The 14238-nt window shown below is 41.3% G+C and overlaps 1 protein-coding gene across 1 annotated transcript in view; it reads left to right on the top strand.

Moving 5' to 3' along the window:
- PDZD2 (PDZ domain containing 2) overlaps window positions 1-14238 on the top strand; it is a 425741-nt gene that overhangs the window by 245301 nt on the left and 166202 nt on the right. The window contains exon 2 of the mRNA XM_007951610.2: window positions 5856-6357. Coding sequence (XP_007949801.1) covers window positions 5856-6357 — 502 coding nt within the window. The remainder of the gene's footprint in view (window positions 1-5855; window positions 6358-14238) is intronic.

The following is a 14238-nucleotide window of genomic DNA, read 5'->3' as shown; positions in this document are numbered from 1 at the left end:
TGTCATAATAACTCATCTATAAATACTTCTTACAGTCAATGTTTATTCTCCTGATGTCTGTACTGGGGACTTCACATACGCAGATGAAGTAGAAATGTCTGCTTAGGTGAAAAGTCTGAGTGAGTTCCAGAATTTTATTATGTGATCTCTGAGTTATGCAGTGTTTTCATGGCATTGTAATATAGGCCTTAGGATTCTTAGGTGGTGTTGTTAAGTGCTCAGCTGCTAACCAAAAGGGTAGGAGTTCAAATCCACACAGAGGTGCCTCAGCAGAAAGGTCTAGCAATTCACCTCCGAAAACTCAGCCTTTGAAAACCTGTGGAACACAGTTCTGTCCATAAGGTTGCTGTCAGTCAGAACTGGCTCGATGGCAACTGGTTTTGGTCGGACAGGCAGTGCTCCATGGTGGAGATCCAAGAATCTTTCAATTATACGCACACATAGGCCTATGGTTCAGCTTGGCAGCGCCCTTCTGTGAGTTCACACTGTGTGCCAGCCATCAGTAATCTATGGTTGTAGGCCCAAAGAGATTTTCAAAGACACCTGAAGATTGTTTCTTCCAAGGGATTTGGCAAAACAGTTAAGAATACAAAAATCATTGCGCTGCCTCAAGCACTCTTTTGATAGAATGAGGCCATCAGTAAATGATGTTTGTCTCTGATTTAGGAACACCTCCCTGTCTCTGCCCCTCCCTTATCTCCAGCTTTCCCATCTTTCATGTCCTTCGAGCTCTAGGAAGATTTATCCTGCAGCTTTCCTGAGTACCCAACCTCACCTGCCAACCCCTTCCCAAGCCTCGCAGCCCTGGAAAGCCCAGATTCCAGAATTATGACAGAGCAGAGAAAAGGCTCACAACTTTCTTTTGTATAAAGCATTTGGGGGGAAAGAAGAAGGAAGAGATTTGTTCAGAAAAGGTGCAAGAGAAGCCTATAGCCTGCAACAGGCTTCCGAGGGGGAGTTCCAGGCTGGATTTCTAGGTGTGCTAGTCTTTCCTCATTTATGGTAAGGTCATCCTGGGATCGTCAAAATCAGATAATTTGTATATGTATGTATGTATGTGTGTATATATATATATATATATATATATATATATATATATATATATAAAATTAGGGTGAAAGTTTACAGAGCAAATTCATTTTCCATACAGCAGTTCACACACATTTTGTTTCATGACATTGATTGCAATCCCCACAACGTAACAGCTCTCTTCCCACTTCCTTCCTGTAGTTACCTCTTCCCTGTGTCCTTCTTTCCTATGCATTCCTGCCCCCTGAGCTATCTCCCTGTGCAAATACTGCCCTTCTGTTCTCCCTTGGTTGATGGTTCTAAGGAGTGTATCTGCCTGATGTAAATGTTCACCCTGTGTGCCTGTCTGTTGTTTGGCTGGAAGCCACTGGACAGACTTCATTTACAGTCCTGAAGAGTAACTAGGAGCCATAGTCTCAGGAATCTCACCAGGCTTCATCAGGTGGTAAAAAAAATCAGGTAAATTTTAATCAAATTGAAGTAACAATTTTACATGTCAGAGAACAGTTTCAAATATTTAGAAGTAATTTTTTTAAAAATCGTATGATGGAGAAACTTTTGAGAGGCTAATCCTACCTGTTGTTTATGAACATGGAGCCTTTTGTTCTTCCACATCAGGGGATTGTGCTGCAGTTCTTTCTCAAGGGCCAACTTTGAAGTTGAGTGTAAAGATTCTAATGCTCGCTAAGAATCTTACTGAACAGAAAAAGGGATTTAGTTTATGAGTTAGCCAGGAAGTGCTGGAAAAGTTAGGTTACGTCATTTTAATACAGATGGGTAGGGACTATGGGGGTTGATATGTTTAAGAAAGTGATTTGAAGAATTCTTTAAAAATTACTCCCTCCCTAAAAGTCTCTCTTGGCAGCTTGCTATGGTGCCCATATAATTCATTTATTACGCCGTCTTCAAGGTGACCTTAGAAAATGCAGTGTCCAGGAAGGAATAAAATAACCTGTCATACAGTTCCCTTAAGGTGTCAGTGTCTTATTTATTGCTGGGAAGCCAGGAAAGGATAAGGAGATGGTGCTGAACTTAAGATAAGCTTTTCTTGCTTTGTCATTATGCCAAGCATGGACACCACCGAAGGAGGTGCCTCGGTCACTGGCATTTTCTGAGGTTCTTGGCGCTTCCTGAGGGTGGAGATGGAAAAGCTATTCAAGATCTCATATTCAGGATCTCTGCAATAGACCAGTCTTCCTACCACCGGCAAGATGTCTGCATGCAACCCATCACATTGCTCAGAGTTTGGGTACAAAAGGCAGGATTCCCCACGGTAATTTTGAATGAATTGCCTTCTCCAGGTTCAATCCTTTTCAAGTTGATGGTAATTGGCCAGGAGGCTTGGGACAATTTGGACATAACAAGAATTTTTCTGTTTTTCCAAACGTATGTTTTGTCCTTGGCATTGGATCAGTATTGTTGGAATGGCTGGCTCCTCTTATCCCTAGAACTCTTCTTTGGAAACCAGCATTCGCAATTAGTAGGACTTGAAAGCAACTTGGTGAGGACCTATTCTAACACCCTCCCTTTACAGATGAGAAAACGGGAGCACCAGGACCATGGTTTAAAGTGGCAGAATTGCACAGTGGACATGGCAAAGATTTTGGAATCAGACACACCTGGGTCCAACACTTAGCAGCTATGTGAACTCGGGCAGGTTAATTAATATGTATGGCCCTCACTTTCTTCTCTTGATAATGAGAGTTCTTGGAGAAATCGTGTGTTTAAACCAGGACTCAAAGAATGAGCTCAAAAGTTAATCAGTTTATTACAATTGCTTTTGTTTGATGAAGCTAAGCCAAACCAGGATTAGGACTTGGGTGTCCAACTGTCAATCTGTTTTCACTAACCATGCTGTTTTTCATAAAATTGAGCATATGTATCATATTAAATAGTAGTAGCTCACTTCAAAGAAATTCTTACAACCTGGCTACTCCTAGGATTTTATACCTTTACAAGAATTTTTCCCGTATGGAAAAAAAAAAAATTCAAAGAAATGAAATCTAAACATCATAGAAAAATTGTGTAGGAAAGTGAGTTCTGAAATCCAGATTTCATTTTCATGTTCTAGACTCCAGTGGACGGGTCTTCACATGTCCTCATCCCACTGTAGTTCACAGAACTACCTGAGGTCTGATGGCGTCTCTTATCTGCCTGCTTTATTGTGTGTTTGCTCCCAGAGTTTATAGCCCACGATCAAAGGCAGTTTCTGTTTGGGTTTGATCGATGTTCAAAGACATTTTTCTCTTGGTCACTCTATTCCATGGCAGAAGTTCAGAATGCTTCTGTCAGTGCATTAACTTGAACATTAGGTAAGGGCAACACATGCCTTTGGACCAGAACTTGGTACATTTTAAACACAGCACGACACCTCTCTGTGGGGAGGCTTCTCTCTCCTGTTACGTGAGGTGACTATGTGGCTGGTTGCTGTCGGATTGGCTCCCACTCTTGAAGACCCCGTGTATAACAGAATGAAACATTGTACAGACCTGCACCATCCATCTTCATGATTGTTGGTGTGCTTTAGTGCATCGCTGCAGCTATTGTGTAGTGCCTTCCAACCTGGAGGGCTCATCCTCTTGCACTATGAGAATATTCTGTTGTCATCCACAAGGTTTTCATTGGCTAATCTTCAGAAGAAAGACCAGGTCTTTCCTTCTAGTTTGTCTTAGTCTGGAAGGTCTACCAAAACCTGTCCATCTGTCTGTCACTTTATCATACCGTGGTGGCTTGCATGTTGCCGTGATGCTGGACGTTATGTTGGTATTTCAGACATCAGCAAGGTTACCCATGGTGGACAAGTTTCAGCAGAACTTCCAGCTTAAAGACGGGGGTGACTGTACCTGCAAGTGAAAGCTTATCATGATAAAAGAAAAGGTTTTTGTCTGTTTGTTTGTTTTTGTTTATTTTAAATGATACCTAGCTTAGATCAATCATGATTCAACCTCTAAATCTGAAGTGCCTTCCCTAAGTGTGTTGATACTGGACAACATTGGGGTTCTCCAAACTAAGGATAAAGGAGAGACCGGATATCTGGTTATGCCTCCAACAATGTCTGCCTTACACTTGCTTGACTTCATAGTCCCTGTACCTGGCAGTGTTAGATACATGGTGGCTATATTTGGAGATTTCTGTCCAACTAAGGGAGAAGGACTTTTAAGATGGACTTCCTTCCATACATCACCTGTCCCTGATCCCTGGTAACCAGATAATCTTATCCAGGAGAAGGGGATCTTACTACCTGTTTACTGTGGGCCTTGTTTCTTTAGAGGCAACATCGCACCATATACTGGGTGCAATTGGAAAGGTTCCCTGCGTTTCACTTACTGAAGATGTAGGCGGCATACCCCTAGGCCTTTCCTTTGTGGGCACTTGAAGACCGGAAGCAGGTTAGGTTTGTTAAGGATTTGGTTGTTGACACTCTTTGCTTGCAAACCAGGGATGTGTAAGATGTGGCACAATTCCAGTGATGAAGGCATTTCCCTGGGTTCATCAGGGACTAGTGCTTTCTTATCTTGGGTGGCATAAGTTGAGGTCCAGCCCTGCCTGGTTTCCTGACTTTGACCAAATGTTTTCTTTGCTAAAGCTTTAATGACCTAGTTCTGAATACTGCTCCTTCATCACTTCATTTGATCTTCTGTTTTCTTGTTATTCTTTAAGATCTGGAGTAGCTATTGTGTGTTGGGCTTCACATGCATATCTCATTTATATTATTTCCTGCTTCTAAATATTTGGCAGTCCTCAAAAGTATGAAAACGTGACTGACCTTGATTCTTTTCTTCTCCCTGCTAAATACCCCTTGTTCCCCCTACAGATCCTGGTTGACAATCTCCCACAGCCTTCTTTGTCCTGCTCATCCATGTCTGTGTTTTCATTTTGTCAGTACTCCTCTTCATGTTCAGACTGGAAATGACACTCCGTGTGTGCTAGGAACAGACCACACTAGGACCGTTCCTGAGAAGTGGTCTTGATATTCATTAAGTGCAACATGTGAGATTGCCAGCCTGTATTTAGCGGTTACATCTTACTACCACCCAACCCCACCTCTCCACCTCCCATTCATTATCTTTTTTTCACTTTAACTGCTATGAGACAGAGGTTCCTATTCTGCAGTTATAAAGAACAAAATTTTACATTTCTCCCAATCCATATTACCCATTCTTCATCCTGGGGACTTGATTATATTGCAATTTTATGAACCATCCAGGAGTCCCTGGATGGTGTAAACGGTTAATGCTCTCAGTTACTAACTGAAAGTTTGGAGGTTCAAGGCTACCCAGGGGTGCCTCAGGAGAAGGCTCTGGTGGTTTGCGTCCTAAAAATCAACCACTGAAAGCACTGTAGAGCATACTTCTACCCTGACACACTTAGACTCACCACATGTTGAAGCCGACTTGACAGCAACTTATTTTATTTTATATATATATAGTAGTCTGGCATAATTCGGATACAAGAAATTGTTGAAAGAGTGGAGTGTTTTTGTTTTTGTTTTTGTTTTTGTTTTTAAGATACGCTAGGATTGGCTCTGTTAATAAGAAGATTCTTCTCTGACTCCCAATCTTGGGTCCTTTCATTAGTAATGACCTAATTAGTAATGACCTAATTAAATCTGTGGGTTTGTTTTAGGTTTTTGATTATTTTTAGTGTCAACAATTATATAGATTAAAAGAATATATTAAATATTGAGCATCTTTAGGAAGCTGAGTGCCTCAGTCTAGCCAAATTTCTGACCACATGGGTCCCATGTAGGCCATGGAAGGCATCTGCCTGCTGCATTGTCCAGGGAAGGTGTGTTAAGTTTTAACTCAGCACTTCTTTTGTTGCAGTTACCTGGCTGAGCAGTGCTGGAATGGCGGTTTCATCTACCTGATCATGCTGCGTCGCTTTAAGCACAAAGTCCACTCTCCTTATAATGGCAATAGTAGCAACAGCTCTGAACCAGGAGAGACACCTACCTTGGAGCTGGGTGACCGAACTGCAAAAAAAGGAAAAAGAACGAGGAAGTTTGGGGTCATTTCCAGGCATGCCACCACCAAAGCCACTGAAGAATCCAAGAGTAGTGTTGGCTATGACTTGGACAATGAACCAAGCTCTGAGCTGGACAATGGCCCAGACCCTGAACTTGGAAATGGCCATGTCTTTGAGCTAGAGAATGGTCCAGATACTCTCAAGGAGGTGGTTAGATCCCATTCAGAGAGATCAGAAGTGGACAGAGGGACAGAGCACAGAATTTCAAAGACTGATACCCTTCTTCCCCTAAGTCATGACAAACGCCGCCTCTCAAAAACCGGGAAGACGGACTTCCAGTCAAGTGACTGCCTGGCACGGGTAAGGTTTGGTTTGATCATTGAACCTGAATTTTAAAAGAAATATTATTTTGAATTTGATTTCAAGTTTTAGAAAATATATCCAAGATGACCTAGCATTTAGAAGCCATGAAATTCATTAAAATAAATGACCCAAGGTCATAACAACAACAACATTCAAGTCATTTTATCCTACTTACGTAGAAGCCAGTCCAGTGATCAGCAGTGGAAAATGCAAGCCTTCTGTGTTATAATTTGAGTCATATGAGGCCCAGATAAAGTACTTGTGCTGCATCATTATTCATCAGCTGCTGTCACCAGTGGAATTGTCACTGCTAGGCCAAGAATTCCTGGTGGCAGTTGATAGCAGAAATATCCCAGCCTCAGTATTATACAGGAAGGATGTCCTACAGGAGGGAAGCATCTGCTTTTATTTTTAACTGTTCAAAACCAGTGACATTTTCATGGGATCATGAGTATGGCTTTGCTGAATTCCAATGAAGTTTCAAAACTTCACAGAAACCTCTGACACTGTGATGCCCCTGTGATGGTCAAGGTTGGTCTTACCTAAAAGCAAAGCAGATGTAGTATATTCTGAATGGTAATGGGTAAATGTCTAGCCTCACATTGTCTTCCCCACTATAGCCAACATTGTGTTATTAGAGTTACATTTCTTTGGTTTAAGCACGTTCATTTGTAAGAATCATCTCAGCAAATCTTCATTCCTGTGGGTTCCTAGGTGGCTACTGATTGGTTTCTTCTCTGGTTCAGGAGACACTTTCTGGGGATAAAAGAGAACGTAGGAAAGGTGGATGATGGACAGAGTCATACAGATAGAGGAGGGGTCAAGAGTAGCTTTGCATGCTGGGAAATGTTGCCCTGAGAATGAGTGTAGCATCTGTTAAGGCTTGTTGTTGGGTGCTGTCAAGTCAATTCTGACTCACAGGAACCCTACAGGACTGAGTAGAACTGCCCCATAGGGTTTCCTAGGCTGTAATCTTTATGGGAACAATTTGACAAATCTAATCTTCCACAGGGTGGCTGGTGGGTTCAAGCCAATGTTTCAGTTAACAGCCAAGTGTTTAACCACTGCACCACCAGGGCTCTTATATTATCACTAGGAGTTGGAATTGACTCATAGCACACAATACAACAACTATTAAGGCTACTTAATGCATATTTCTGCAAGTTTAGCTGATTTATGTGATACATTGAAAGAATCAGAATAACCTTTCCCTCGAGAGACCGTTTTCTTTCATTTGCATCTGATGATCTTCATAAAGTCTTCTATAGAGGATACAGTCATATTATTTAAAGATAGAATGTGCAAACAAAGGAGCAGGAAAGCAATTATTAATGCCTCTATAATGATGTTCTATCAATTATGGATCCCAAAATCAAAATTAAGGGCAATAAAATATTATAATGTGCTCCTTATTTGTAAAAATATTGTAATGTGCTCCTTGTCAGTACATACAGTACCTTGACTTTTTTCAAATGGTTAGATTGTGAATCCACAGGAAGCCTAAAGTGAATAAATAAGTTAGGGGGTATTGCTTTTCTAACCATTTTGAATTTTTAAAGTACCAGAAAAGATTGAGTTTTACATATAATCCAAGGAATAGGCTTTCATTTGTCCTAAGACACAGTGGAAATGATGGTTTAAAAGGAAAAATCTTTTGGGAGAGTACCCAACCTCTATTCCTCTTAAAAGCAATTAAATAAAATTGGAATCTTGGATTAGACTGTCTGAAGACCACACATATCAGGGTTCCTTTGCCTGGTTTTTTGCAGTCAAGGCCAAATGTCCAAACAGGGTTTTTGTTTTTTTGTTTTTATGAGCCATTTGCCAACAGATAAGAGAGGCTTGCATGTGGAATTTGCATTCTTGACAACTGTCCATAAGTGATTATTCGCCCTGGGTTTTTTTCGGGTTCTGTAATTGGGGCTGGGCCATCACCTTCTCAATCACTGATATTAGTCCCCCTTTCTTTCAACTCCAAGGAGCTCTGGTGGCGTAGTGCCTAAGGCATTTTGACTGCTAACTAGAAGGTTGGCAGTTTAAACTCACTAGCCACTCTGCAGAAGGAAGACTGGACAAGCTATTTCCATAAAGATACCAAAGGGGGTAAATCTCGGAACCCAAGGGGGGTCACTATGAGTCAGAATCGACTCAGTGTCAGTGAGTGTGGTTTTTTTTTATTTCTTTCAACTCCAAAAGTGCCTTCATTCGTCGATCTGCCAGGATTGACAGAGAGCTGGGAAGAAATAGCTCTCCACATCCTAAAGGCATCCAAATTGGAACCAACTGGCCTCCACAGAAGGTTGCTTAGGTTGTTGTGGATTTTTATTTTTGCTCCAAGATAAGTTCAGACCAAGATCATGCTAAAATGGAATTTCCAGAAAAATAAAGATTAGTTATACCTCCTAAGCCTTTTGCGAGAAAAAATTTCCATTCCAACTGAATAATAGGAGATTAAACATGCCAGTGTTGTTCTGTTTGTGCTTTATTGATGATTTACTGTATCTGCAAAGACTGAAGACATTGCAGAAGAGGCTTATAATGATCATTCAAACCATTTTTGTTTGTCAGCTACTTTTTCATAGACTTATTTGTTCTAAGAAAATATTACATTAAAATAAATTGTCAAGTATTTGTTATTTTAATCTGTTCTCCTTTAATGGAGCTATGGGAAACATATTTCCTTTTTAAAAATATTTTCTTTTAAAAAGGGTATGTTTCTGTAAAATATTAGCACATTGTATGAAAGCAGATTAATTTTAAAATATAAGATAGTTGGGTCCTTCCTTTCAAATGTAAGAGTCTCCTGGGATATAGACAAACCACTTTAGAAATGAGCTCAGAATTAGTTCTTTATTCCCTTCCTAGTAAAGACCATTATGCATCTAAGATGGCAGTGTTTACCAGCCTATTTATACATGAAACGTGTGTGTGTGTGTGTGTGTGTGTGTGTTTTAATGCTGCATTGTGAAAATGAATACAACATAACCTCGTCACATAACATTAAAAAGACAACAGTTTGAGCTTATTCAGAGCTGGCATGTGGATGTCTGTGGAGGCATCTGTGGTCTTATCTGGTAGTTGTGATGCCCCCTGCACAGCCCTAGTCTTCCCTAGGCCTTCTTTGTTTGTGGATTATCAGATCCCTCATGAAGACTGGCTCAGATCTGAATCTTCAGAAAAGGATGAGAAATGTGGAAAGAGAGTCACACTTAGGATAGCCCCCAGATGGTCTCCAATGTGCTGCAAAAAGGCATGACCTGAGGCACATCAGAGCATGATCCTCTTACCTAGGAAGCCCCCATTGTCCCTGAGTGAGCTAATGACCACCTCCACAATGGTCTCCTAAGTCCATGCTACGCCTTCACCTCTCTCCTGAACCCCTGAGCTTTATTCCAACTGCCTGCAAGGTGACTCCATCTAGAATGTTTTGCATCATGCCTAAAACTCAGTGTATCTGTTTACTGCACCACCCGGCCCTCTCCAGTGTTCTGAATCTCACCATCAACAAAGTTGCCCAATCCAGAACCTGACGTTCACCTAGGGTAGTCAACCATCCTGGTTTGCCCACCCAGAATATTTCATGTCCTGGAAAACTCCTCAGTTCTGGGCAAACCCAGACAGTTCATCATCCTAGAGTCAACTGAGACACTGCCCTCTCCCTTACACCATTTCCAATCAGTCACCAAGTTCTGTCAACTCTAGCTCCTTTTCAGGTCTCTCAACTTGCCCCACCTCTCTTTACTTACTTCCCCAACTTCAGGTTCAGGCCAGGCCATTTTCGTTTCTCATCTACATGGTCACAGTAGTCTTTAATGCTTCTCATTGCCACCCCTGTCATGCCATTCATCCACTGAACCCCCCTGCAACCAGAGGGACCTTTCGAGGGGACAGATTTCTTTGCATGTGCATACACACACACACATACAACTTAAACCCTTTTGATAGATCCACTTTGCTTTTGCAATAACTTCCAAACACCTTGGTCTGGCAAATGATACCCTTCCGTATCCCTCCAACTCTCACTGCTTTCTCCCTCCTCGATTTGGACTGAAGAAGCTGCAGTTTTTTCCAAGAGGCTATGCTTTCGCCTACCTCTGAGCTTTTGCAGATGCTGTTCTCACTCCCTGGTTTCTTCCCTCCACAGCGTAGCTTAGCATCTCCCTTCCTGGGGCACTGTCCTCTCCTTCTCTGGGAGACTGTCCTGACACTCCTGCCACCTGCCCCATGGTTAGGCATCTCCCCTCTGGATTGCTGCAATGCCTCCTGCTTGTCCATCAGCATGAGTCTACATATTTCAGTTTCCATTTGGTCTTTTTCTCTCCCCAGTAGACTTTAAGGACCAGCACATTGTCTTTCTACCACCAGTTCTAACTCAGTGCCTGGCACTTGTTCAGGTCCCATAGGTATTTATTGATGAAGGAATTTGAGAGCACCAGGACTGGGAGCCAGGACATCTCAATTCTAGCCCCAATTCTTTTACTCCCAGCTTTGTGGTCTTTGGGCCGCCATGTCCTTTCTCTGGGCTTCACTTTTCTCACCTGTAAACTAAACATCTCTATTCAATGACTGAAGTACTTCCAGCTCTGAGATTACAATCACACACCTTCTCCTTTCCTTTATTTCCTACTGATGATTCTAAGTAATATGGGATAAGCAGACCATCTGAGAACAGATTTGCAGCCAGAGCATTTACTGCCGTGAATTCTAGTCAAAGAATGTGCCTCCTTGCATTTGGAGCAAAGATGCTGTTGTAAAATTTTTTATTCCAGTAGAAGGTGAGGTCATTTAATGCTGATGAGACATCTCCCTCTAATGTACCACCTCTGTTTTGGTAAATAAATCCCTTCATTTGCCTCCTTGAAGTGGTTCATGTGTGAATTCCCACAGTAATTGGCAGTTTATTGGAAAGGGTGACACCCTGACAACACTAATACAGAAGTCTATAGCATCCAGTGTTGTGTGGTTTGACTTTTCCTCAACAGGCTGCCAAAATCTCACTGCCCTTTAAGCTAATGTAAAAAGGAGCGAATGCTCAAACCTCCTGTGCAGACAAGGTCTATTTCAGATTTTGGTCATCCCTACAACTGGATCAAGGTTCACACACTGAGTGTTGGTGAACATGGTAGGCCTCCCATCTGGACGAGCATCTTAACATCAATTTCAGTGAATGCCAAAGAGCCATAAGATTAGTGGATAAATAATCTGTATTTGTTAATTCAGCAATACTTATGGAATATTATTATATGCTAGATATTGTTCTAGTTGCTAGAGAATGTGGGATAAATGAGATAGAAAAGATTCCTTCTCCCATGGCATTTATAGCATATATTACTGTTAGGTGCCATCAAGTCAGCTCTGACTCATAGCAATGTTGTGTACAACACAACAAAATGGTGCCAGGTCCTGCACTATCCTCATAATCATTGCTATGTTTGAGCTCATTATTGCAGCCAGTGTGTCAATTCATCTCATTGAGGGTCTTCCATAAGAGGCCAAAACAATAAATAAATGAATGAATCAGAAAATTCCAGATGGTGACAACAAGTACTTTATTATAAATAAAACAAAGGGAAGTGAATGAGAGACTGGGCAGTGTTGTGGATAGGGGGCTAATTGACATTGCATGTCAGAGAAGACCTCATCAAAGAGGCAATGTTTGAGCTGAGACCTGAATGTCAGGAAAGGACAGCCTTGCAAAATCCAGGGGCAGAACATTCCCAGAGTTGTTGTTGGGTGCTATTGAGTCATTTCCAACTCATAGTAACCCTGTGTACAACAGAACGAAACACAGATGGTCCTGCACCATCCTCACAATCATTGCTATGTTTGAGCCCATTGCTGTAGCCACTGTGTCAGTCCATCTCATTGGGGGGTATTCCTCTTTTTCACTGACCCTCTACTTTACCAAGTAGAGGTAACTGGTCCCTCCTGATAACATGTCCAAAGGACATGAAATGAAGTCTCACTATCCTCCCTCCCAAGGATCATTCTGAACCAGAAAAACAGCTGTCCCAGGACAGGAATGGTAGCATGTTCTAAGAGTAGAGAGACTGAAGCACACTGAGTGATGGGAAGACTGCTAGGAGATGATGCAAGAGATAGGGACAGGGCTGGATTACAAAGAACCCCAGGTGGTACAACAGTTAAGTTCTTAGCTGCTAACAGAAAGATTGGTAGTTCAAACCCATCCAGCAGCCCCATGGAAGAAGGACTTGGCAATCTTATTCCATAAAGATTACAGCCTACAAAACCCTATGGGGCAGTTCTACTCAGTTGTATAGGTTGCTGTGAGTCAGAATTGACTCCTGCACCTAACAACAACAAAGGTTTATACATGCCATTGCAGAATTTGACCCTAATTCTAAGCCTAGTAGGAAGGAAGCCATTGGAGGGTTTAAGCTGAATGCCTTATGACATATGCTTTTAAAAAGTTCATTCTGGGTGTTTAATGGAGACTATTGAGAAGGTGAAGGAGAAATGGGGAGGCCAGGTTGGAGACTACTATAGTAATCCAAGCTGAAGATGCTGGTGGCATTGACAAAGGTGATGGTGATGGAAGGCTTTGGGAGCTATTTTGGAAGTAGACCTACAGATCTTATCATGAGTTGGATGTGGGAGATGAGATAAGAGGAGGAATCAAAGATAATTCATGGGCTTTTGACTTAAGTATCACCTTTAGCTTGAGTATATGATAGTGCTTTTCCTACTGAGATGGGAAAGCCAAGAATGAGAGGGGGAAGAGCCCTGTGTTGACCCTACTGAGATGTCTAGTAGATATACAAAGGGCATTGTAAGAGGGCAGTTGGAAATATATTTAACATTATTATCTTTAAATTAGGAGCTCTGGTAGCATAGTGCCTAAGGCACTTGACTGCTAACCAGAAGGCTGGAGATTCAAACCCACCAGCCACTCCTCGGAAGAAAGGTTGGGCATTCCTACTTCCGTAGTGATACTGCCTCGGAAACCCAAGGAGGGGTCGCTGTGAGTCGGGGCCAACTCGATGGCAAACAACAACAACATCTTTAAATTGGCTAGTGGGTTTTGGCCAGTGTCAATTTTAGCCTAATGAACTTCAAACACCAAATATCATTTATTTTTTATACTTTTGATAGCATTTATTTTTAACCAAATATTGCTTTTAGCTATAAAAAGCAAAAAAAAAAACAAAAAAAACAGAATAGGCAGTTAAATTTACTATTGACAATTGTACAATTAAGACTGTTAATGTTTTCCTCTTGCTTCTTGAGCCTCCCTTTATGTTCTTCGGAACTTTTTTATTAGATAGTTAAGAAATTCCTCCTCCGTTAGATGGCTAAGAAACTCCAGGCCAAGAAAGCTTGCATTTATTTCTTTGAACTCTCCTGTTAAATTTCCCACTTTCAATTATGAAAAACAAACAAGCATGTTAACTGGATAAAACTGAAGAATAAGACTTGTTTTCTGACGAATACAGTTGGGGAGCTATATTACAGATGGGTCATTGCTGCCCTCTGAAGCCATTTTTGTTAGATACGTGTTTTGTTTTGTTTTGTTTTAAAACTACTTGTGTGTGTGTTGGTCCAAAAAGCAGGGGGTGTAGAGTAGGTATGTGGATACTCTTCATGAAAATTGACTTTAACTCTTCAGTTAGGGTATTCATTTAGGTGAGTATTCCTTCTCCATGAAGAGTTTTATATGTTTCTTGTCACAAGTCCTATTTCTGAAAGCATTTCAAAAAGTAGAAAGAAATGTGTCTAGTATTGTCACATTCTCTGTGAGCCATATTCATATGTCTTGTTTTAAAATGGAGGCTAGAGAAGGGGAAAAAAATGATGGTGTAAAGTAGTAAGGGAAGATAGATAGGTTTTTTACTCACTGTGCCAAAATAAGATGTGACT

Source organism: Orycteropus afer, unplaced genomic scaffold, assembly GCF_000298275.1.
Source record: "Orycteropus afer afer isolate SDZICR_OR568_19922 unplaced genomic scaffold, OryAfe1.0 scaffold00302, whole genome shotgun sequence".
In the NCBI taxonomy this organism is placed as follows: domain Eukaryota; kingdom Metazoa; phylum Chordata; class Mammalia; order Tubulidentata; family Orycteropodidae; genus Orycteropus; species Orycteropus afer.
Note: the sequence above shows the minus strand (reverse complement) of the source record. Positions and strands in the feature narration are given on the sequence as shown.